General features: G+C 41.4%; 2 protein-coding genes across 7 annotated transcripts in view; one reads left to right on the top strand and one right to left on the bottom strand.

The window, feature by feature from the left end:
• Window positions 1-6,285, bottom strand: part of MAEA (macrophage erythroblast attacher, E3 ubiquitin ligase) — a 47,955-nt gene extending 41,670 nt beyond the window's left edge. For 2 of the 5 annotated variants that reach the window (XM_063401454.1, XM_063401453.1), the window contains exon 1: window positions 5,998-6,135. Coding sequence is in view for 1 of the 5 variants with exons in the window: in XM_063401452.1 (XP_063257522.1) it covers window positions 5,998-6,066 (69 nt within the window). In the remaining 4 variants the exon portion in view is untranslated. The other 3 variants (XM_063401456.1, XM_063401455.1, XM_063401452.1) reach the window with 3 other exon arrangements.
• A 493-nt stretch (window positions 6,286-6,778) lies between these two features.
• CTBP1 (C-terminal binding protein 1) overlaps window positions 6,779-26,320 on the top strand; it is a 240,701-nt gene continuing 221,159 nt past the window's right edge. For both annotated transcript variants that reach the window (XM_063401448.1, XM_063401447.1), the window contains exon 1: window positions 6,779-6,921. The gene's annotated coding sequence lies outside the window, so the exon portion shown is untranslated. The remainder of the gene's footprint in view (window positions 6,922-26,320) is intronic.

The following is a 26,320-nucleotide window of genomic DNA, read 5'->3' as shown; positions in this document are numbered from 1 at the left end:
TCCAATCAGATGCTCCCAAATAACCTATTCCAGCCAAAGTGACAGCATTTCTTGTAAGACAGTTACGTATGATTGATTCAAATCAGCAAACCCATATTAGAATAGATGAATGACCAAAGTTCTATTCAGTGTATCCTCTGCTTTACTTTCATTTTCACTAGTTTACAAATCAAGTTAATCCACAGAGTTCTTAAAAAAAGCTGAGGTAAATCAAAAGAAGTTGTGAAGCAGTTAAATTACTGGTTGTCAAAACAAAAGTATCTTTAAAAACTGCTTTATTTAAATCAGATATCACGTATTGTAAGTAATCAGTTCCTTTGGCATATTTCACATTCTGGGTTAGCAAATACTTCCCACATAGTGTATGTAAGTTGTGGGAGGGCAAGTGTACAGTGCAGGCAGCTTTTGACTTAACAAGGACTGATGGATTCTGTCAAACACCCATCTGCCACAACAGTACTCCCCTAAATCTGTGAGCTCAAAAGGAACACTCCTATGCTGATTATACAGGAACTCCTGATTTCAAAGACAATGGGAAGATGCTTAGGGAGCACACCAAGTAAAGCATTTTCCTCCTATTACAGTACCTAGGAAATGTTTGAAGCTCATCTTTACTCATTTCCCAGCTCTTGAAAAATACTCACTATGCTAAAGACTCAAATCTCGTTTTATGTCAACATTTAAAGATCCCAACGTGCTAGCTACCATACAAACATATTATTCCTACACCATAAACATACACAAACCAAACTCACGAGATCACAGGCCACTGTCCTGTGAAAACACTACAAATCAAGTATGGTGCAACTAGGAATTGCAACATCAGCTAAGTGTTCACTTTGAGGAGACCGACAGGAAATCTGGGAGATGTTTGAGAATACCTTTCATGTATTTTCCTACAGGCATAAGGGGGTATTGATAACCAAGCAACAGCTCTAGCTCATGACCACACTGCCTTTTACTGTGTTTTCTTCCTTCATTAATCACTTTAAAATGTATTTTATAGTGAGGGGGCAGGGGTGGGAAAGACCAAGAAGAGCCAATTTCTTCAGCTGCTTTACAATGTCAAACTTCTTACAAAGTCCCGCAGTGTTAGCTTTTTCTTAAAACAGTGTTTTTTAGAACACAGCCTAGTGCAGGAAAACAACAGTGCTACAAAAGATGTCACACTTGTTTGCTGACACACACACACAGACACGATGTGTCAAAACAGGAAATGTATTATTCAGCAGCACAGGAACGCTGGGCATGGACATTGAACACACTCAGTGAGTCAGAGCACCCAGGTTGAAGTTGGATTTAGTATGAGATAAGTGTTCATGATGACTTAGTGCAGAGCTGTTACCAACATCCAGGCTTAGCTTATTTTGCCAACCTTCTATCTGAAAAGCACTTAGGTAATCTAAAAAGGGGCCTAAAATAATAGATAATCTTAGATAATCTAAAAAGAGAGCTGGAATGGGACTTTTTGCAACAGCAGGTAGTGACAGGACAAGGGGGAATGGCTTCAAACTAAAAGAGGGCAGGTTTAGATTAAATATGAGGAAGAAAATTTTTTATTGTGAGGATGGCAGAACACTGGAACAGGCTGCTCAGGAAGCTGCAGACGCCTCCTCCCTGGGAGTGTTCAAGGCCAGGCTGGATAAGCCTTTGAGTAACTTGGTGTAGTGGAAGGTGTCCCTGACCCTGGCAGGAAGGTTGGAACAAGATGATCTTTAATGTCCCTTCCAACTCAAACCATTCCATGATTCCATCATGATACATTTTTTTATATTGATGTACAGACAGTGAAATAAGTGTTATAAGTTGTTACTTCTGTCTTAAGTTCTGCTTGAACCACTTTCACTGAACAACTTTTGCTGCTACCTGTTCAAAGTTGGTCAAAAGTACTCTTGACTTTTCAAATTACGTTCAAAACCAACTTAGAGTAAAACTTATAAGCATAAGAAAAAATAAAGTATTGCAACCACTTATGCAAAAAATTAACCTTGTACTTCTTCTGCCTCACTAGGTAAAAAAGTTGATCTGAACTGTTTGACATCCCCATTAGTGACCTGGATGATGGGTCAGAGTGCACCTCCCCAGTCTGCAGAGGATACTAAACTGGGAGGAGCTGTTAATATGCCAGGTGGCTGTGGTGTCATTCCTAGGGATCTCACCAGGCTGGAGAAGAGGGCAAACAAGAACCTCAGAAAATTCAATAAAGGGAAACAAAGTCTTACACTTGAGAAAAAACAACCCTTTGTACCAGGACATGCTGGAGACCAACAACCTGGGAAGCAGCTTTGCAGGACAGAGCCTGGGGAACTGCTGGACAAGCTGCCTATGACAGCAATGTGCCCCTGCAGCAAAGGTTAGCAGCAGCACCCCAGAATGTGTTAGGAAAAAACCCACTGTGTTAGGGAAAAAAACCACTGCCAGGAGGCCAAGGAAGGTGATCCTTCCCCTCTGCTCTAATTAGAACTTGGACCCATCCAAAGCACCGTGTCCAGTTTTGGCTCTCCAGTACAAAAGAAACATGGACATACTGGAATGAGTAAAGAGAAGGTCACAGAGATCACTGATAGACTGGAGAATCTGACATGGGAAGAAGGGCTGAGAGAGCTGGGATTGTTCAACCCAGAGGAGGCTCAGGGGAGCCTTGTTAAGGGGTATGAAAACTTGATGGAGATAAAGAAGATGGAGCTAGACTCCTCTCAGCAGTGCCCCATAAAAATATAACAATGGGCACAAATTGGAATACAGAAAATTTCTTGTCAACAAAGGATTACTTTCTTTCAGTACCCCAACAGCAGTCAAACACTGGGAATAGGTTTACCAAGAGAGGCTGGAGTGTCCACCTTGGGAGATAACTGAGAACAGTCTGGCCATGGTGCTGAGCAACCTGCTCCAGCTGACCCTGCTCAGAGCACAGGCTGCTGGACTGGACTGTCTGCAGAGATCCTTTCTAACCTCAGTTATTCTGAGGACTCAGGACAGAAACAATACAAACTTCATACAATCCCAGTCTCCTACACATTTCCCTCTAACAATCTAACAATTGCATTTCCATAAGAAATGAGTATCTTATTAAATCTGCTGCCAGTACTTTCCCTGACAGAGCTGCCAACAAAAGAAACCAAACAGTAACTCTGAGAAGGCACTGACAGATCCTGTACTTCTACAACTCTCCTGTTGATGAACTTTTTTTTAAAGCAGTAGCAGACCAGCTACCCCAAAACTGCTTGCCAACAAACAGCCCAGAATATTTTCAAAAGTGATTATTCCTGCTTTTGGGTCTTCCATCTTCCACTTTTGGGGTCTTAGCCTATAGAGCTTACTATCAGTTTAATAATTATTCATACTTCTAAAGATATGGATGAATTATCCAGCTTCCTGTCATCACTTGTTTATTATTTTCAGCAAAGAACTATGATAACAATGTTTGCATTCATTCATTTTCAAATTGTCAGCTTTCATCTTATATGCTCTCATCTGAGACTAGCTGAATTCCCCATCAGTAGGATTAAAAAGAAAAAAAAAAAAAGATTCCACAGCAGTTTGGTAGAAGAATAGCTGACAACCTTCTTGTCCTTGAGAAGGGACTGGAGGAGACAGGAGGGGAATAGTCAAGAATTATTCTGTACACTTAAAGAGCTTCTCTAGATTCAGCTGAAGAACTCTATTTACTTCCCCTGAGCTGAACTGCTGAAGAACAGCTGAAGTATTTCCACTCCAGCAGCAACCACAATTTAGCTATGGAACAGGGATTTCCCTCTGCAGTTTGAAGCACTCTTTCACATGAAAAGCACTCTGTGGAACACACTGTAAATGTAGAACTATTACACAACTATTATCTAGTGATGCTGGCATGAGGAAGCTAGAGGGAGGAAACAGGAAGGATATAAATACAAGTCTGCAATCTTTTATATTTTACTCACATAAGGGAAAATCACCAGTGTCTAGAGCTCTGAGAGAAATATCTGAGCTACTGTGTTGGTGAACAAAATAAATTTAAAAAAGAGATACACATTCATTTTACATTTGAATAAACTGGAAATAAAAATTCAGAGTCTCAGTCCTCCAAACTTTTAGGTACCTGACTCCTAAAGAGCAAAATATGATTCCATATCAACTTACTTTAGTAGGTTTTAGCCTTACTGTTCATTTCTCTGTGCTGCTTTTTCACCTCTACCACTAAAATGTTTTGATATATGACTCACAGCTAAGAACATTTCAGAGGACACATTCAAAAGATTTGAGCAGACACTGTTCTGACAGGTTTTTTTAAACAATGAAAAATGTTGTTAAAGATTACAGGAACAACCCAGAAGTTGAATGGCTGCTGGAAAAAGTCAATAAACATCACCTTTGCTTGGAAATTGAGAGTTCCAGTGCAAGGGTGTCTCACTCACTATTTAGCTTGCTAACTTTACAAACAACATTCCATTCTGTTATGTATATTTTTGTTGAGATATTTTAGGGAAAAGGAATGCTTGTGGAAATAGAAGAATTAGTCCAAAATATTCTCTACCTTTTAAATGGCTGGCACCTTGACAATTCATCTGAAGTCATAAGCATAAAACAAAAAACTCACTGATCCTCACTGCAGTAATTTTTCAGGAATGTAGCAACCAAACCTGTGGTAACAACTGGAATACACTTAAAATGCAGTCTTAAAACGATGTTCTTAACATTAAATGCCTTCACATTGTTCTGGACATAGAAAGTGCTAGAGAGCTCTTTACAGCTATTTTAAAATTTAAGCCTGATGCTGTCAGCTTCAAAGTACTTCTGAGTGACAAAAAGGAGCCTTCACATGTAAAATGGGAATCAACACATTGTCCTTCTGCTTCTCGGGACCTGAGCAGAACGGAGCTAGTGCAGGAGGACATGCACAAGAAGAGCATGGCCAGAGAGCCTGCAGAACCAACGCTGCAAAGAGCACACAATGCTCGGCGTGTGAAGGCACAGCATGATCTCACCACAACAAAGTTGACTTTGCAAAAACATCTTCTACAGACGGCAAAATGTGGATATGCTGACACGAGAGATGTTTAAATAAGCATTTTGCAATAGAGATCCTTCTGCCAGGTCCCTTCCACGCTTGCTGCTATTTATGTGGTAGACCTCCTGTACATACAACACAAGACTTCAAACAAAGGTTCCCGTTGATTCCTATGAGCATCACCCTTGCAGTTCAACACTTCTCGGGGGCACTGAGCATTAAGGTCATCGCTGAGTCCTTCACCTGCCTCACAACACCTGGTTAAAGCACCAGACCCCCTAAGCAGCCTTGGGAGACCTCCATCCAGCAGGCAGACACAGTATCTCAAGGAAGACCTTTTACCAAACTCTACTTTGCTTTGCCTCAGTATGTCTGTCCCTTTTTATATTTTAAGCTCATCTCCATCTTCGGGGGACCAAGCAGCCAGGGAACCATATTATACAGCCACCTCCACTGCCTCCCTTTTCACACATCTCCTAACAACGCCACGTAGATGCAGATAATCATCTGGGATGAGCACTTCAGGCAGCCCTCGGTGCTCCTCAGGGAGTGCGTTCCACTCACACGCCCCAGCCCCTCTCCCCCAGCCCTGCTCCGTCCGAGCCCGCTCCCCCCTCACACCGCCCCGCGACCACAAGGACCTCACTTCTCTCCCAGCTCCTTTCCAGCTCTTTTTGTGTCCCCCGAGTGGCCCGGGGGCCTCCCCCGTCCCCTCAGTGCACGGAGACACCAGGGAAGAGCCGCATATTCCAGGCACGTCCCTCTCCCTCCGCGGAGGGGGATGGGAAGAGCAGCAGCGGAGCGGCACCAGCAGAGACGACAAGCAGAGGAAAAACGGGGACGGGCGGGAACTACGCGATAGGAATCGTTCCCAACCTCCATCCCACAGCCCCGGGGCTCCCGAGGCGGACAGAACGTGGGGGAGAAGGGGTTCCCGCTCAGCGTTGCTCGGGAGGGACGCTGAGGGCGTTAACGCGTTCCCCCCGCGCCGGGGGCGGCCCGGCACCCACCTTGAGAGTGGGGTACTCCTGCACCTTCAGAGTCATTGAGAGCTGAGCGGCTGATTCCTGCACCGCCATCTTGGATCGGGCACCGGCCTCCCCCCTCCCTCCTTTCCCTCCCGCCCTCCTTCCCAGCGCGTCCCGGCGGGAGCTACCTACGGCGCGCGCGGCATGCCGGGAAACGGCGCGCGCCCCGCCCCGGCCCTCATGGACACGGGCCGAACCAACGTCCCGCGCTCCCCCGCGCCGCCGCGGCTTGGTACGCTCCGAGGGGGCGGGGACGGAGGGAGAGCGACGGCGCGCCGGCCAATGAGCGGCTCCCTTCCTCACGTTCCCCTGCCGTGAGTGCTGACACCGCCCCAGAGCGCGGGGAGCCGCGTGTGAATGGGCAGCGGTGTGGGAATGGGCGGGGCCACGTGCATGCGCGGACAAATCAAATGGGATGACGACATCGGGATAGGCGGGATTTGAGGGGGTTATGGACACCCGGCCACCCAGTGGCGGCAGAGAGCGAGTTCCTATCGCCCAATCAGAACGTGTTCTGGGGCTCAGCGGGCGGAGCCTAAAAGTAAATTTTGCTGGTGACTTCAAACGGCCGTTTTAACACCCCCGAGGTGTCCGGGAAGGGGAGGGGCGGGGCGCGGGGCGGGGCGCGCTGTGATAAACAGCGCCGCCAGCCAATGCTGTAGGCTCTTACGTTGACGGGCAGGCTGCTGAACCAATGGGAGGCGGGTCTGGGACGTGCGGGCGGGGCGGCGGGCGGCGTGTGGCTGTGTGTACATCGGGAGGGGCGGGGCCGCCCCCCGTGAGTTCCGCGGGGCGGAGGGAGCGAGTGGGAGCCAGTGAGGCGGAGACGGCGGGAAGAGGTTTAAATAGCGGAGACGGCGGCAGCCCCCTGCCCTCGGCTCCCCGGGCCGGCGCCGAGTTTCCCCGGTGAGCGGAGGCGCGGGGCGGGCGCAGCTCCCTTCGCAGCCGGGCCGGTCCCGCCCGCACCGCGGGGGACGGGGTGGGGAGGGGGGGGTGGCTGCGTTCGGCCGCCGGGGTCTCTGGTGCTCCATTCACGGGTCCCGCTGCCCTCGGGGAGCGGAGCTGCCGACCCCGGCACCGCCCGGTGCCGCCGGGCGCTACAGGTGCGGAGCTGGGGCTGCTCTGGCCGGTGCCGGCTGCGCGGGCTCCCGGCGGGATCCCCGGCGAGCTGTGGATCTCCACGGCTGCGCTCAGAGGCTTTGCGTGACCTGCTGACCTCTGGCCGGTCCCTGTAAGGTGACAGGCACCGCTTTAAGCGAGCAGTAATTCCTCTGCCAGACGTACGTGAGTGTTTCCATTAAAAAAAAAGGGGACGTGATCCTGCAGAGTTCCTACTGTGTGTGCGAGGGAATAAAACCACTCTTGCAGTGTCAAACCTAATATAAAAGCTGCTTTCTGGGTGCTGCGTAGAGGGCAGTGTCTCGATGTTCGGCTCCTTGCTGTGACCCGAGCACCTCAGTGCGTGACACGGGCACTGGGACAGCCCTTCATCACTCCAAGCAGGAGGGAAATGTGCCCGTGGGACCTGTACGTGCAGGAAATACAAACTTCATGCTGTTGCTGAAATCCGTGTCAGAAGTTTGGTTTCTTGATGCACTGGTAGCAAACGTGCTTCAAGCAGTGTGCTGCTAGAGTCTGAGGCTTTGAAGAGACCCCCAAACCTCTATCCATCAATAACTCTGATGGTTTTTTGCTCTCTGAACATTGTGGTTATGTTTTTACTGATGTGCAGAAGACTGTGGGAAAATAAACACCAATACTTCCACCGAACACATTTAACTTTCATGGTTTGAAAGAGCAAGTATATTTCTTAGAATATTTGGTGGCATTATTTCTGGTGTGCATAGACCTCATTGCACTGAAAGTATCTGTCCACCCCAAAGAGATGGGGGTAAATAAATAAAAGGGAATGTGGAAAGTCATGTAGTTGAGTTTTAGATTCTCTTCAGCTCTCAACTCTGAACTGTTTACTGATATTTACTCACAGCTGCCCTAGCATTTAGCCTTGTGCTGACCATAACCAGCAAATGTATGCCTAAACATAACTTACCAAACCCACACCAGGTGCAAAGGCTTTGTTTGAGAAGTGTATTAGTAAAAACTTCAGTGTTAGTTACACCTGGGATTAGCATTCATGTCTAGACATGATCTTGGGACCAGATCCTGCAAGAGAATTTTTATAAGGGGGATTTTGACTCCATTAAGGTTCTGTGCAGGGAATGGTTCACCCTGAGCTGCCTGGGTGGAGGATTGAAAACTTTGCTCAATTGTTGCTGTATTTACAAACATAATTATGTGGCATTGTAAAATATTCCTGTTCTTCCTGTCTGTCTTAAATATCCTGTAAGCTAATATTTAGAAGGAAATTTGCTCTTCAGTGTTCCCCATGATTAATGGTACTGAGCAGCTTGAATCTGGCTCTGTGATGCTTGGAGGGACTGCAGAAGTGTAACTTGCCATGTAATTGATCAAGTCATGCATGTATTTGTCCAAGACGCTTATTTGCAACAGGTTTTGTTTATATGCAATCTCTTAATGGTCCTTTCTGATAGCTAATTTAATGTAACACAGATACCCTGTGGATACAGGTTACCTGCTGAGACTGTATCTGTCTTTAAACTGGAGGGTTATTGGTGAAGCTTTGTCAGACATTAGTAGCCAGAGCTAAAGGGGTTGCTTGATGAAACAGATGGCCAAGCAACCATCATGTCAGAGAAAACAGCATGTATTCGTGTATTCTTAGTTTAACACAAGAGGGAGCATGTCTAATCTTTAACCTTTAAATATTGCAACTTCAGGGAGGAAGCTTGAAGTGTTGAGTGTCAACTAATTTATGTTCAAGGCTCCATGTGCAAATATTGATACAACCTATGCATATTTCTGGCATGTTTTCAGCTTTAGGCTGCAGCTGTTGATTTATAGTGTAAATGTTGGTGTGATAAATGTGGGGATGAGAGCTAAGCTAATGATCTTCTGAAGTTGTTAAAATTTGTAGTTTCCTGCTAAATTAAACAAAATGTCTATTGTTATTCCTGGATATGGTTATTAATATACAAAGGTTGTACTTTTTAATATTAGGTTAATATATGTTTTCTGCTTAACCTACCATACGAATTTATAAAGCTGAGTCTTAATTTAATTAAATTTAGTTTAATTGCCTATATACCGGTGCTTTTAGAGTTCTTATAAATCCTACCACTTTATTCTTCAATAGGAAGTATGAAGTTTGATCTAGTAAGAAGTTTTATACTGTGTCTTCTTTATTTTTTCCTTGTCTCCTGGTGTCATAAAAGGAAGATGAAAAATCAGCTTTCATTTTGTATTTCTTGGTATTGTCCAGTTGAAACATAATGTGTTAATATTTGTCCTGTTCAATGTCTCATTAATGTGAATTAGCAATTAGTTTAAGTTAAGCAGTGTGCACAGAATGCTCTAAATCTTTAGGAGAACTTTACTCATTTGTTTCCAGTAGCCTTCCACTTTGCTCCAGATTAATGATCAGAGAAAAACATCTGTCTACCATTAAACACTGCATGCAAATTATGTATCCTTCAAGAACATAAACCCTCTGTGTGTTATTTGGTGGAGCAGAGCAGAAACCTCAGTGCTCTGCTTTCATACGCTGAAGAAAACTGCTGTGGATTGAGATTTTACCTATTTCCTCTCCGTGGCCATTAGAACCCCAGTGCCAGGTGCAGAAGTGGGTGTGTCCCCCCATCATTTCTTGGATTTGCAGACCACACTGGCCTCAGGCGGGGTTGTGAAGCCCTGTGCTGGTTCAGATTGGAAGGAGCACAGGTTGCCTCACTGTTCAGTAGGGCTCTCTTCCTCCGAGCAGGTGGGTGTGGTGGTATTGTCCATTATCGTGTATTCTCCATTATAATGGAGAAGCAGAATCCTTCACTCTTTTGGTGAGTTGTGGTGTTTGCAAAATATTTAGGACCTTACCTTTAATATGTTAAATTTTTCTTCTGATTATTGGGAGAAATGTTGGGATTTTTAAACTGCTATGCGCAGGAATTTCGGAAGAAAGTGTTAATATCAAATCAGCTTGTCTTCAAAACATGCCAGGCAGCTATTCTTGCAAGGCAGAAATGGGAGATGACCTGTACTAATATTGGATACTAACATAGAATCATAGACTGGTTTGGCTTGGAAGGGACCTTTAAAACCATCCAGTTCCAACCACTATCTATTGTATGGATATTATATAGTCATCAAATGTTAGGACTTTTTAGAAGATACTGGGAATGAGACAGTTGCTACTAGCGAAGTTGCTTTACTGAGTTATTCACAGCAACCAAGAATTTTTAATAGCTGGCCCCATTGTAATGAATGCAATTGATTTTAAATCTTACATATGCAACAGTACTGTGCAGTCAGAAATTCACAGAGACCAGAAAGATGCCTTTTGATGGAAAAGTTTTGATGGACTTGAGTCTTGTAAGGATTAGATGAACTACCTGTTGTCTTGGCTATTCCATATCAGTCAAGACTTAGGCTTTGGCTTTCTTGTCCAGCAGGCTTAGGCTGCTGCACAGTCTTTACAATAAAGGTGTATTTTTATTTTTACTTTAAAACAAGGTAGTAATATGACTGTATAGTTCATGGTTTGGAGTTTTTTCTTCATTTTGTTATTATAACTTTAAACATAAGTGAAAAGTGTCGTAGTGTATCTGGCTTTGTGTATCTGGCAAAGTGGTTTTTTTCTGTATCTGAGAGGAAATTGCCAAGAGTAAAACCCCAACAAACAAACAAAAGAAAAAAACGTCGCTACCACAACCCAGCGATTAACAACAGCAGCAGCGATTGCCCTGATGTGCCACAGTTTAGAGTGTAGTTGTAAAGTAGTAAATACAGATCAAACGCTTTGTTCCTTATTTTAACATGATTATAAGGACCCTTTCCTTATCCAGGGAAAATGCAGATGCCCTCAGCAGTTTGGGTTACCAAGTTACCATAATGAATTGGGGTTGAGCCCTCAATAGAGGCTGTGCTGGATGGTCTCTGGGAGCATTTTCATATCTCTGCTACCAATCTGGTACCTTGCAGGCAATGTGTATGTAGGACTTATTTAGTGATTATCCCATGTTTATGCAAACCGGGTTTCGATGTTAAGGTATGTTTTTATATTGCTTCCATTAAAAAAAAAAAGGGGGGGGCATTTACAATGTAGGTCAAGTTCTTGTGAAACCTAATTTAAAAAAAAAAGACTTGTATTTGCATTTAAAAAGGCATGTGGGACTGCCTGACGAAGTGCACAGACTCCTGTAACTTTCTGAATGGTCCAAATGAGTGATCTAAAATGCAAAGGGAATGGGGTTTACCTGCAATATTTTTGGCCATAAGCATTTTTTCTTTTCTTTTTTTTTTTTTTCCTTTCTGAGTTGCAGCCCCCTGAAAATGGGGGGGCTTTAGAAAGAAAGTGCTGACACAGCCTTGACTACAGAGCAGTGCCCTGCGTGCTGCTGCAATAATTGTCCAGGCAGTGTTTTCTGCCTCCCTGCCATTGTGCTTTACATTCCTTCAATCCATTCCATTTTTAACTTTCCCAAAGTTTGGTATTATTGCGAGCCCCCGGCGTGTGTGCAGCCGCCGGAGGAGCGAGCTTGGCAGAGTAGCATGGACTTGTTAATCTCAGCCTGATCTTGTCAGCAACAGCAGAGCAGAAGGGAGAGGGAGAGAACTCCGGCTGGGGCAGCGCTCCAAAGGTTCGTGTGTTATTTTTTAATGCCTCGATCGCGTCTGGGCGGCGGAGCGCGGTGAGCGCGGGGGCTCCGCGGTGTCGGTGTGCGGGGGGCTCCGGGCTCGCCGTGCGCCGGCACCGCCGCGGTGTCTGTGTGTGTGTGTGTGTGTGTGTGTGTGTGTGTGTGTGTGTGTGTGCTACGGCCGAAGGAGGAGAAACCCTGTTGGTTCTCCATGCAAATGACCGCTTTGCTTGTAACAAAAGCCTTGATGTCGGGCTCGGAAAAATGATCTGACAGTGTAACAACCCCAGGCCACTTTCGCCATGTTTTTGTTTATTCGTGTTTCATTCCGTTTTCCGTAGCTATCTCGCAGATGTTTCCAATTTCGCTGTTTGTTGTTGGTTTCAGGTTTTTTTTATCTCTCTTTTTTTTTTTTTTTTACACCGTCGAGCCTTTTTGGAGTTAGCAAGAAAACGTGTGAAAGAATGTTAACAAAACAGAGAGGTGTTGCAGATGTTTATACTTTAGTTCTTGCGTTGCGCCTGGTGATTCTGGCAGAGGGATTCAGTGCATATGAAGGAACGTAAGAAGCATCTGTTTTACCTACCGAGCTGTGCTTTCGAAATGTGCCCATTGTAACTTGAATATTTACATAAAGAGATGAAGTGAGCACGTTCCCGGTGCAGGGTGGCAGGTCGAGATTCTCATTTGTTTGCTACTGGTTTTGAAGGGGGGTCGGAAAGGGAGGGGGAATCCAAAAGAGCAAGGAAAGGAATATCTGTGACACGACATGTATGCTCCTAGATAAACTCCTGCCATCTCGGAGTGCCTCTAAATATTGGAACAGCTTCCCTTAAGTCAAATAAAATTGGTTACCATGAGAAACAAAAAAGTCTGATAGAATAGTTGAGCACACTAATGAAAATTGGAATGTAACATTGTTTCAGAATCGTGCAAAGCGGTGGATTAGACAGAAAACCTTGTCAGTAACGCTCATAGTAACACATTTAAACATTTTTGCTTCTGAGATCCTGAAAGACAGCAGTACACACAGTACAGAATGAGCAGAGGTGCATGGTATGTTATCTTACAGTCGCATAAATTGAAATGTAATTGTCTACTAATGATATTAAAATCAGTCTGGTTGTAGAATTTTATGCTTGATGAATGTATCGAGGCATACACAAATAAAATCTGAAATCTTAAAGGACAATGATGCAATGTCCGGAGCCAGTGGTTAAATCAGATGTGGTAACTATGGTGAGAGGTAAAGTTACTTAGCTTCCCACAGATCATGCATATGTGGATTTCTTTTCGTATAATGGAGATTAAGGAGAAAAGGATTAGAAAATCTAAAGGGAAATTTTGAGTAGGAGACCTGTAGCCTTGCTCTGGGAATTAACACTGTGGAGGCTTTTAAAAGAGAGGCAGGGTGAAGTAAACACTCTCTTGTAATATATATTGATGATAATTCTAGAAAGGAGTCTTTCTGGTTGGGAGTATCAACAGCAGCTCATGCATACAGGAACAAAATCAATCCTCTCCATATTAAAATAATCCTCCTACTCCAACAAAACAAAAGCAGAACCCAGCATAGATTTCCACATTACCAAGTGACAGCACAAATTTAGGTGAAGTCTGCTATTCTGAATGAATGAGTTTTAGATTTTTGCAGAATGAAGCAATATTGATTTATTTGGATTGCTTCATATTCCTGTTTTTAAGCAAGTGTATGATATGTATTTAGGATTTTTTTTAAACTTCAAAAATGGTGGTCATAGGAAGTAGGAAATAAAATCAGAGCTTAGTGTTCTAGCTGGTAAATATTGGGGGAGTTTGGACTGCTGCCAGAGAGACTTGGACCACGTTTCTGATTTTCCTTGAGTTGAGAGGCTCCAGTGTTATCCTCAGCTTCTCAGGGAAGAACTTGAGATTCTGCTGATCAGCTCCAAGGGGTATGGGGAGGATTGTCATGCTTGCACATAAAACTCTGGTGTTCTGAGAGAGCCACCAGAGATGCTAATTAGTGATTAGCAATTTGAAAGCTTAGGAAACAGAAAAGGGACAGGTCAGGTTCAGTTTCCAGCACAGAGGGATCATTTCCCTGTAGTAGTGAAAAGTACATTTACTATGAGAGTGCAGAGACATCTGGGGGACATGAGGTGTGTTCAGCTTTCTTGTAATAGATGCTGAAGTCTATTGGGGTTTTGGCAATGCATTAGACACACCTTTGATAAAATACTGTAAAGTTTTGGCGTTCCCCTCCTCCCTGCCCCCACTGAGGTTGTAAAACACTTGTTTTACCACAAGCTTGCAGAGGAATTGATAGTTGAGCATAGACACACGGTGTAACAAGTTTTAAGGTGTTTGTAGATTTGCTAGGGAACACTTGGAGCTTTTTGTGGGTGATAATCCCACAGTTTCCCTTCTCAGCTGCTCCAAGAGGGTGTTACCAGGTACCTGTTCAGGAGGCTGGGGTCACTATCGCTGTGCACCGCTGCGGGTTAGACCCAGGAATGGAATGCACACCTCTGGACTTCAGACCAAATCATCAAAAATAGACCCAACAACAGTGAAATCCACGTTTGTTGCAAATTTTTTTCACAATAGGAATGATCAACACGTTTTACTCATTTTTCTTTTTAAATTGTCATCTCTTCAAAGGTACTAAAAGTTCTCTAATTGTATTCTGCGCTAATAAGGAGGAGGGAAAAGAATGGAATTGTTGCTATCAGTGGACAATATTTTGCTTTTTTCTTCATGTTGGAGTTGACATTTATGGAATGGTACATTGTTATTACATTAATAATGGATTATTATTTCAGAGGAAAATTTTTATTTATATTGAGATTGCAATTTTAGATTGAAGCACAAAGCTTCCATATCTAGAGCAAAACTCAGATATAGCTATTGATGCGTAACAATTAATTTCCTTTTCGGTGTGTTTTGAAATTGTTTTATCATCCTCCTTTATTAGGATGTATAATACTTAAGAGCAAACTGATATTTCAGGCAAGGATGCTGTATAACCTAATGGATAGGAATTGAAGAAATAGTGTTTTTCTTTCTTTGTTATTGGATTAGGGCAGGTCAACTCACCTTTCTATTTCTGTTTTCCATCTACAAAACAGGTATAATGGTAATTCCTTCAATATCTACTGATGAAATTTTGAGACAAGCAATATTTTATCTTACAGCAGCACACATGGTGGATACTGACATATTTGCATCAAAAGTCCTAAAACATGAAAAAGAATTAAAATACTAGTGGTTTGATAATAAAATGTTTCCAGAAGAAAATTCAGAGTTAGTGCTGATGAGGCTTTTTCAGATACTTGTGACTAATATGGGGGTTTTATGGGGTAGCTGAATATCAGCTAGCTGGTTTGTACCTTGAGAGTGAGTAGTGACAGATTACACATGTCTGGTTTAAATCTTGAACAGAAGATGGGCCTTTATTGAGTTGTTCAGGTGTTCCATTGGGATCCAGCCAGAAGTGTAGTTTTAGCAACATCTTAGGATGCTGGAATAAACCCCCAACCAACCCTCCATTTCCCCAGTGAGTCTATTTACACCAGTACTGGAGAACCTCTGGCCTTCCCAAGTGAATTTGTAGATTGCAAGACTGAGAAATCCCGTGCAAATGGCTGTGTTTGTGCTCACCCTCAAAGAGCTGAGTAATTCCACTGAAATCTCTGAGTCTGCTGAAGGGAATAAGGATTTGCAGCACTAAACAGCACTAAAGGGTTTGCAGTATTTACCTTGTCCCTTCTGAGAACTCTCATGGGAATTCTCCAGCGGGATGTGAAGTCTGAAGTGCTCGCAGGTATTTGAGAGATGATTCCTGCTCATATTTGCACGTTGTATGAGGTTGTGGAAACTGGTTTCAGTGCAGTATAGAGTGTATGGGGGTAGTTCAATGCTGAAAATTGTGAGACAGTAGAGAAAGAATTCGAGTAGACTGTCAGCCTGTACAAGGTATTCATCACAGGTCACAAGAAGGCGTATCATTTGTGACGTGCCAAATCTAATCAGTTTAATCAATTGCCAGAGAAGAGCATTTACATATAAAACTTGATAACAAAATTTAGGAAATCATAGTTTGAAGTACAAACTGCACCCTAAATTTTCAGAGTTTCTTTCATGTGTGACCCTGCTTCAGTTACCTACTTGTATCTTTATCTTTGTAGACAGCAGAGTCAGTATTTTGTTACTGCAAATGATCACTTGTTGTGGTTTGGTCTGGGGTTTTGGGTGTTTTTTTGATATAATTGAAATAGCCCCTAGCACTTTTAAAAATATATTTTATTTTTCTGTTTAAAGGACAAGGTTTTATTCTAAAAAGAACTCTAATATTAAAAAAACATTTTTTCCAACAGTATTCCATTTGAAAGGAATATTTTTCTTCATCTGGAGAACAAGACAATATGGCTTAGTTTGTAAAATTTGTTTATACAGTGGTATTTTCTGAGTACACAGTGCCTGGAATATGTCTTAGCACATAAAAAATAGAATAAATAAAAGCACTTGTATCCAAACAGCTTCTGTTTATATTTCTCAGTAAGAAGTGTGTGTGTGTGGAGAAGGATTCTTGTAGCTTTGAGAAACTGAGTGTATGCTTTGTCTTGTGAATTATGTCATTCTTTATCTTGGTAAATCTTAGAGCAGCAACTACATGACAGTTTCCCTTTAGAACAGTAAAGATCAGGTGGAGTTTCTGTGGAAATCATTCTAACTTATGCTGTGTTCTTGAGGTATTTCTCTACCTTTCTCAGGTATCTGTGCTTGGGTTTTGTAGAGGAAAGTTAACTAGAGATAATATTGTGATCTAGAAATGCCTGTGCAAACTGGAATATCTTCCCAGTGTTTTGTAAAGAAATAATGATGGTTTGAAAGCTTTTGCATGCCTTTTTATTTTTTGTAGGTCTTTTATAGACTCCCTGCTTTGCCTACTGATACGCCTCCACAAAGGATATGGGGTGACATGTTCTCATATCTTCTTTTAAACTGTAAAATGTATGTATATCTTTTCTGGGACTTTGTTTACGCTGCGCCGTGACAGACAAGTAGAGATAAAAAAATGCTATACTTAAAAATACTTAGATTAATATATTCTTTAAATAACAACTTCTAAGATCCTCTCTTCTTTCATCCTTCATCTCTGCAGTGAGGGACTGGTATCAGGGAATGATAGTCATTCTGACTTTTTCATGTAAGTGATGTGAATTTGATCTAATGCAGTTACTATGTCATTCCTCAGGCCCTCTAGTACAAAGACAAAAAAAAGTCCATTATATCATTCAACATGAGTTGAGAGGTGACCAGTGGGGTTCAGACTGTGAGAAGCAGACAAAGAGATGTTACATTTAAATTGTTGTGCACAGGTTGATGTGTTTCCTCAAATGTTGGCACAGAAATGAAACAAAAGATCCTGTTTACTTTCAAGGTTAAAGTATCTGGGAAGTATTCTCTAGAGAAACAATTGCCATTTCCCATTTTATTCTATGACTGTGGATGGGAAATGGATTTTGCAGATTTTTACCTCCTGGGAAGTCAGCTTGAAGATGGCAAAGATTGTTGTAGAGTCATTGGGCCATAAAAGTTAAGCAGATAAAATAATTTAATCTATTGGGGATAGAGTGTATTACTTTCAACCCTATGTTGTTAGACTGGTGAAGAGGTCAAAAACAAGGGATGCTCATCGCTGTTGGAGAAATTAAAAGTGTAACTTTTCTGATCCTTACAAGACCAGATCAAAATCAACACACTTGCATTCTGGCTGTGTCAAGGTTTCTGCACCTTAGATACTTAATTTGAATGAGACTTAATTAAATGTGTGTCACATTGCTTTTAATTTGAGCATCTCTGCCCACCTAAGGGAGAACTTAACCTGTGGAAATGTTAAAAGCTTGTACAGAAAGCATTGGCTGTTCCTGCTGTGACTGGGGGCAGCAGTATAAACCTAGAGAGCACAAGAAGTTACCAATAGAGTGCACAAGTTGAAGGAGTGGATAGTTTCAAGTTTCTAATTAGCATTGCACACCAAAGTTAGTAGATGCATAGATAAGTATGGCAGCTCTTTCCAGCAGTATTCAATGTCATTCTAAGTTTTGAATGCTTGCATTTGATTTTGTTCTGTATTTGACCACATCTTTACCTCCGTTCTGCGTTGTTTGTTTCAGTGTTTGTAGTTGATTGATAGTGTTTTGTCTTGCAGTAATATGTCCTAACTGCATATACATAATTTTCTTTCTCTGATTTAGAGCCCATTGGCAGTTTCTTTGCCTGCTAGTCACAGGTTTCTTGGAAATGCCAGTAAGGTTTTCTGTTCTTTTGGATGTGTTTCTAGATAGAGCAATGTCTGAACTGGGTAGGGAAAGGCACAGCAGTCTGGTCTTGAGTAGGTTTGTAGATAGTGGTTGTTTAGATCCCTCTTGGGAGAGAGGGAGAGTCTGTTAGCCAGCCTGAAGATGTAGATGGGTGTTTTCTGTAGAGGTCTACAGGATAAAATGCTAAACTGACCCTTCTCCTAACATATGGGCAGCATGTTCTAATGAGAATTACGAATACAGTCTGGGAAGTTCCTCAGCATGTTTATGATTGCTTCTGCCTCAATAAACAACTCCTCGCCAGCTCTTTTCTATCCCAGTGCTTTGATTTTGTGGGCAATTTCCGTCTGCGTAATATTGATGAGTCAGAGTATTGTCAGCTGGAGGACCTCAAATTATATGAAAGGACATAGAGTACAAAATATTTTCTGGTGTTTTGAGAAGAGATGATGACATTCTGACAATTGGAAGGTAAGGCTGAAATGTGCAGGGCACCATGCTATGCATTTCTGATGCAGGTTTTGGGAGCAATATCCTCAGCTGGACTGGAGTCATTTTTGGGAAGCCACTTCTTTGGCTGACAGCCATTTCCATAATGCTATTTACTGGGAATTCTGACAATGTCATAATTGGAAATAAATGTTTGATAAGAAGTGATCTGCACCTGGAACAGTAACTTTTTTAATACCTGGTGTTAATTTTCCAACTGTTCCTTAAAGTTAGAGTACCTCTCCTTTGTAATACCTTTAATAGCTTTGTGTTATAAAAAGTGAGAGCTTTTGTGTAGAGTCTCAACTGTTACTTTCAGATTGGGATGACTTTGTATCCCGAAAGGTGTTGTCTTAATGTCATCATTTGGCTTTAAATTGTAATTACTAGAACATATTACCATTTACCATCTAGTAGTTGCACTTTGATGATCTTTCTGTGTCTCTTCCAGCTCAGGATGTTGAATGATTCTATGATCTCTCTTATCACTGAGGTCACAATGGGCTTTTTTTAAGGGTGCAGGCAGTAATTTCTGAGAGTATGCTCACTGTAGTTTCAGTCTTCTTTCCTAAATTTGTAATTGCTATAAAATTGGTCATGGATTGCAATGACCAAGTTTGGATAGTTCTGGAAGAAATTGTGTGTGTGTTACAGTCCAGGAAACCAGTGTATACCTGAAGCTGCTCTGAGGGCTTTTTATGAGCCTATGGTTATTTATTGTAAATATAGAAAGTCTTTTATGTTAGTAGGCTGTTACCCAATGCTAATTAAAAATGACAGTCACTATTGTTGCAAATAGTAACCATTGACTATGCAGTAAAAACATCTGAAGAAGCCTATTAACTGCAAAATAGCTAAAAATATGCAGAGTGGATATTAATTTGCCCCATCATCCTGAGAAGTTTGCCTACAGTAAAGAACCTATCCAGTGTTTTTCTCTTAAATTAGCTTTTTTATTATTATCAGTCTTTGCATGTGTTTTAGAGCCTTGAAATGAAAGGTGTGATGTAAACACTAGGTATTAAAAGGATCAGATAATTTAAATGGGATTTTTAAGAGGTATTTGTAGAGTTCTAGCTTTGACTTGCTGCACTTTGATAGCAAAAATATTACATATTTCATCAGCTTGGGAATGCAGTAAAATTTTAATTTAGAGATAGTGTTATGCCCAGCTACTTGTTAAAATAATTCTGTGTATTGGTTTCAGTGCCATGAAAGTTTTACACAGTTTGCAGTGTGATTCAGTATTTTTTCAAATTGGTGTTCACATTGATGTCAAGTCTGACTATGAAAATGGGTCTCATAAAGAGCAGGATTAGGCAGTAGACTGTAATTCAGCATTACATTTTTTTAGTTGTTCAGCACTGATACATACCTCTGGATAGGACAGTTAACTCGAGATTAAATTAAAACTAAATTCAGTTGAAATTTTAAATGAAATAAAATGCTGGCACATTAGCTATCACTATGCAGTAACAAAGAAATTGTCTTTTATTATGTGTGTGCTGATTCTCTAAGGAAGAATATTGTTCTTTCATAAAACCATTATGAGTAATGGAACTGGTGTCTATACAAAATGAGTCTATATGGGGTTTTAACAAAACAGTGATGTATCAAAGAAGGTGCTTTCCAGCAGTATTTTCTTGTCAAATGCAGTGCATCTCTGAAGCTTTATGGGTGCAGCTTGTCAGCAGAATAAACAAACATCCTGTCACTGTTTAGTTATGCTACCAAAATAAATAATGTGACATTCAACCCGAAGTATTTTGCATTGTCCAAGACAAACATCCATGGCAATTGGCAGTCGCATGTCCCAAAGCACACTCTGTGATGGAGGTTTCCCTCTTCAACACTGACTCGTAAGTAATTGGGAAGGTTATGCTAAACATCAGGGGAAATTCCTGCTGCAGTTCTTGTGTGGGAAAAGAATCTGTCATGTTGCCAATTGCAAAACCCAGATCCAACAAGAATCTGAAATTTGAATTGACAAGCCAAAAGCTTCCATTGTTTGAGTTTTCAGAGATCCTGGTTGTCCTGGTTTGGAAAGACAGGTGTCTGCCAGGAAAAGCTGGAGCCTTCCTTGGAATGGAGAATGTAACCCCCCTCCCTCCAAATTATTATAGTTTTGAAATTAAGGGGCTTTCAGACAAAGATATGGGAAAAGGAATAACAGTTCTTTACTAGGAATATTAAAACCAAAAACATAGCAGTACAAAAAAGCAAACAAACAAAAAGATACTGACAGAGTCAGAACACAACCTGACATGCTGCTGGTCAGGGTGTTGGGAGCAGTCCAGTCAAGTCCTCGTGGAGTGACAGATGTGGTTCTGTTGGAGCAGAGATGATCCTGTAGAAGGCGCCAGTGCTGGTGAGATGGGTCTGGTATTCCTCTGGAAATCCAGTGGAAACAGACTGTCCTGGTGTTCGGAATCTCAGGGTTTATCCAGGTGGAAATGCTGGGCTCCTCTCTTGGGTGGAGCATCTCCCATAGGATGATGTAATTTAATCAGCCATGCAGTGAGCCTTGATGGCCCATGGACAGCAGATATCCCCTGCAGGGAGGATGGGTCCTGGAAGAGATAAAGAACCCTGCCCCAGCTGGTTTTAACAGCTGGGCCATTAACAGAAGACACCTGCCCCCCATTTCCCCCCATCCCCCCTACCCCTGGAGTCATAACAAATGGGTCATAGAAGAGAACAAAAACACCTCCCCAGTTGGTTTCAACAGATGGCAATAGAATACAGACTTTTGGTGACATCTTGCATTGCAACCCATTGTAGCATCGACGCTGGTACAATCCAAAAAAAAGGGGTCTTGAAAATATTCTGTTTTCAGAGATGTGTGGTAGAACTCTGTGGGAGATTAGTCTACCCAGCCTGGTTATAGTGCCTTATTAAACCAAGTTATAGACCAGCTTTCTATTGGACACTCTGTCAGTATAGGGAGGGAAAAAGTGTATCCTGAGGAGTCTGTCAGAGCGTGAAACAGGAAACACAAGATGGATTCACACAAGTAGTAGTTAAAGAACTGTGAGAGTGAACAGAAAGTTCTCTGCAAGCCTGACCTGTGGTGCTGATGAATGGTGCTGACACTTGAACAAACAGTAAAATTGCAGTTGTGTGCTGAGCTGGTTGTAGAGAAGAGCTTTTGTGGGCTCTGAGGGACTGAGAGGTTGTAGGTAAGGTGATAATAGATGGTGTCTCAAAAATATCTACCATTCTTTTTGTCTTAATGATGAGAAAGAAGGCTCAGACTCAGCAATGTCTCTATCCTGCTCAAAGTGGAAGTTGCAATGGGTTTTTCTTCTTCAGAGCAAAAAGTGTCCTACAGCAAGTTCTATAGCCACCTGATGATCTACATATGATCTTTCTTCTTTTCTAGAGAAAATATCTGGGATCTTTTCACCAACTGCACTTAGTGCTTAAACTGTAAAATTTACAGTCTTCATCTCCTTTCTGTGTGGTGTGGGGATGGATTGTTTGCCAAGAACTAATACCTATTCAAGCAGAGCAGAAAATTCACTGAGCCTGGAAATAAAATCATGCATTCAAATGGCAAGAGTTTGATGCAACCCACATCCTCTCCAGTGAGAAGCCTTCCCTATTCATTCTTTGCATTGCTTTTCCTTTATTAATGGTGGTTCTTTGATACCTTGTAAATCTTTTACCTTGGAGGATATGATAGAGTCACTTAGATTATGGTGCAAGAGGGAGTGTGAAATTGCCATCTTATTTTTGTGGCTGCTGTTTGTCAAAGTAGGCATGATTCCATTTTAATGTTCTTTTTGACAGGGGCTTCACTATTGCAAGATTTGAAATAAACTACTAATCATTAGTATTTGCTTGTTTTTGCTTCCCAAACTCAAGGTATTGTATGTCACAGAGTACTGTTTTTCTAAACACAGAAAGACTTCTTGATGTAGGCTGTTTGGAGATTCATGTGTTACAAGATCAATAATGTCAAAGCATTTTAGGCATGGATATGTAATGTGAGATGTTCTAACAGGAGTGTCACAATTAGGTGTTTAAAAAAATTGGTGTTGATCCAAACTTTAAAAAAAATATTCTTCATTTGAGATTGGGGAGGATTTGTGGGGTGATATAATAGAAGACTGAACATGAGTATCTTTGTTAACTCTATGATGTACTTCATATGTGAAAGTACAAAAAAGCAAAAGAGGGGTGCTGTCAGTTTTCAGTTCTGTATTTCAAACTGTGGCACCTTCATTGTGGGCTTGTGCATCCCTGAGAGTCAGGTTAAGAATTATGCTGTGATATTCAAATTATTAAGCAACTTTCTGCTTCAAGTGTTTGAGCTCAGGAGAAAGAATTTGTTCCCTCCTCTACCTGTTTTTTTGGGGGGATAAGGCTCACACTTGATTTTATAACATTTAAACAGCTGTTACATTTAGTTCTAATTCCAGATAATTTTTAGGAAGATGGTTGGTTGTGAGCATGCACTTTAGGCAGAGGTACACTTCCTATGGGGGAAGTGTACTTTTTTGGTGAGGAATTGATGCTGCAAATGCTTAGATTCTTCTTTGGTCACTGAAAAAATAAAATCAGATGAACCCTCAGGTGTTCCAGAAATTGGAAACCAAAAAAATGTTCTAAAACAAGACTGATATCTCAGGGCTTGTGTCTCCTGGGTGAAGTGGTTGCTGCTTTTATGAGTTACAGATCTCCATACTTCAAGACAGCAGAAAGAAAACGTGTGATTTAAAGATGACATAGAAACTTTTATTGCTCTAGATTCAATTTGTCGTATAAAACTATTGTTGTATCTGATGCTGATCAAGTCATAGGTTAAGGTGATAGTCACATTTATCCAGTGTTTGTAGCTTTTGATAGTTTAATGTGGCTTTAATGGATTTGGATTATGGTCGATGAGCTACAAAAATGACGTAGACCTGAAAGGTAAGGCAATAACCACCACCTCTGTCTTGTGTCTTAGTCAGGTTTACAGCACAGCAAAACCCTGCCAAGCAGTATAAAACCTTGTTAACATCTGTTGGGTATTAAAACAAATCACTGGTACTGTAATGCCTTATTCCTCTTAAAGCTGAACATTGTTTCTGCCTTCCACTTCCATTGGAATCACTAGAGGAAAATCTTGGTGATACAGAAGTGTGGTGTAAGTCATGGTATGGCCAAGTGATTACCAGGACAAAATGAAGATAATGCCTTTAGGATTCCTTTGAATTCCTTTTTGGTTTGTGTACTAGATTTTTTGTTCATTACTTCTGGTTCTTTGGATTCTGAAATTGCCTGTTAGTGTCAAAAAATATAAGGCTGAATATTGGTGAGAAATCAACAAAGGTGTTAAGACAAGTTGTTTTTAATAAAAGTCTGTCAGACATAAAGTCATTTTCTGAGCTAGAACAGGCAATAATGTTATTTAGAGACTGGATTTTCAATGTTGAAGACCTAAAGTTTGGAAATAATTAAAAAAAAATTATATTTCACTTCTGCTCCAAAGAAGCTTTGTGACTTTTTCTATTTCTCTGTGATGGATTGCTGGAAGAATTATCTTGGAAAAACAACAGCTGCTTTCAGCTTTTATTTGGGTCAGATGTTTTTGTAATACAGCATGTTTAATATTGAGACAGAAATGAATCTGTAATTATAGAGATGCCTTTCTGTGAAGTGACACAAAGTGATACAGCCAGTGAGGGCGATGTGTGAGCTGCACACCAGTTTATGTATTGTGCTCCTGGAGCAGTAGAGGTGATGACAAAACTGCTTGTAGGTATTTGTTTTCCATCAATATGAGCACTGTAGGAAAAGGAAAGGCAAACAATCCAATAAGATATATGCCAGTGTGATACTTGTATGAGAAAAAACACCTGGTTTGTCAGTCTGCTCATGATTTTATCAGTGAAAGTTACTGATAAAATTGTGATATATTACTTCACCCGTAGTGATACTGAGGTTGGCTAAAATATTGAGACTGAAGAAACCCTTTAATTTCTCACATTCAGCTTTTAAAAATGTTTGTTTGATGTGAGCCTGTTCTAGGATTCTTTCAAGATTTTTTTCTTTGTTTCACAGTACTTCATTTTATGCCAGATTTCATTGCAAGAGATGAAGTTCTACAAAATTATATTAATTTTTAAATTGTATTAAATTGTCATATAGACTTAAGTCTTGGAAAACCTGACTTGGAAAGAGGAATAAAAGAACTAATTAAAGTTTAATCTGAAGAGAAGGTTACTAAAGGTCAATGGCGCTTTTAGGTGTGCAAAAGAAGTATTTGTGGAGACATGGTGGGAGTGTAGAAGAAATACTGAACTTGGATCAAAGCAAGAGAGACTCAGGCAGGTTGAACTTTATTACCATCCTTTTTTTTTAGCCATAATGGTACAGAAACTCTGGGGTCCTTTGCCTGGAAATCCTACACAGTCTCTGTTACCTGAGACCTTAATCTCCTGTTAAGACAACTCTGTGTGGATTGAGGGAAGATGATCTGGCCTTGGGAAAGGAGCAGCCCAGGTCACCTCTTGAGCTCTCCTGTCCAGTGACTTTTTCTTTAGATGAACCTAAAAATAGAACAGTACAACTATGAGAAATTTCAGTACCTCTCACTTTTTTTTTTTTTTTTTTTTTTTTTTTTTTTTTTTTTTTTTTTGTGCTTTTTAATGAAGGGATATAACTCTGTCAGTATGTTTTATTTGTTTTTTTGGCATATGCATTCTGGAGCAGTCAACTGTTGGCAATGACTACCATATTTAACCAATTTCCAGTGTGAAGCTATGAGTGCTGGGAGCTATCAGTTAAAGATTCAATCTGTCCATTAAATTAAAGTGTTCTTTAATACTTTTTAATGTGTGCAAGGTTACACGTATGCAGTTGTTTGGGAGAACCAGTCAATGAGTTGGTGTGATCTGTTTTTTGGTTTTCATCCCTTTTCAAAAAATCTCTCTTCAGAGCATCCCAGCTTTCCCTATTTTACAGTTTGGCTTTAAAGATATGAGATGCAGCTCTGGAACATTTTCATCCTGTGGTTTTATTTTTTTTAATCTGTTGTGGCCTGGTATTTTATGAACTCCCTGAGTGCATTTGTGTAAATGCTTATTCAGCCCTCATGGGTTTATTCATGACTATATTGCTGAAGCATTTGGGAGTTCATTATGGTCCATACTTCCACATGAATTAAGTTGTTTTCTCAGAAAGTGGAGTTTTTAAAGAATTTTCTTCTTGATTTCCAGAGCTGTTTGGCCTCTGTGGTGTTATTGTGCAATTGCTGCTTGGGCAGTGAAAGCTCAGCATTTGCAGACCCTGTCCTTCTGCCCAGGCACTGATGTGGATGCTGAATTTCCAGGACAGCTGGGTGGGAATTGGGCTGTATGGGTCAGGCTCCACTCTCATTGTTTGCACCCCTTCATGGAATGCACTTCTGCAGACCCCCCTTCTCCCCTCCCATCCCTCCAAAGATGAGAGATTTAATGAGAAAAACCTTCATGTCCTCCCAGCATAGGCTTAGTCACATCAAATGAGTGACCCTAATGAGCCTCTCAAAGAGAATGGTGTATTTACTGTTCCACCTGAAACCTGTGCCCAGAAATTTGATGATTAGATTTATGTGTTTGTCCTTAAGGGGAATTCTGTCTACAGTTTTAGGGCTGATGGAATTTTTTTTGCTATCTCATCTGTTTGCCCAGACTATTCAAAGTTATGCTGGAGAAATAGTAACTTTTCTTTTATTCTCATGGCCAGAGTGTTTAGTGAGAGTTAATTAATCTGGATCTTGAGAGTTCCACCTGGAGAAATAGTGTGATGAAATTGGTCAAATGAATTTTT

The sequence above is a fragment of the Prinia subflava genome, chromosome 7 (genome assembly GCF_021018805.1).
Source record: "Prinia subflava isolate CZ2003 ecotype Zambia chromosome 7, Cam_Psub_1.2, whole genome shotgun sequence".
NCBI lineage: Eukaryota > Metazoa > Chordata > Aves > Passeriformes > Cisticolidae > Prinia > Prinia subflava.
This window is presented reverse-complemented; position numbering and strand designations above follow the sequence as displayed.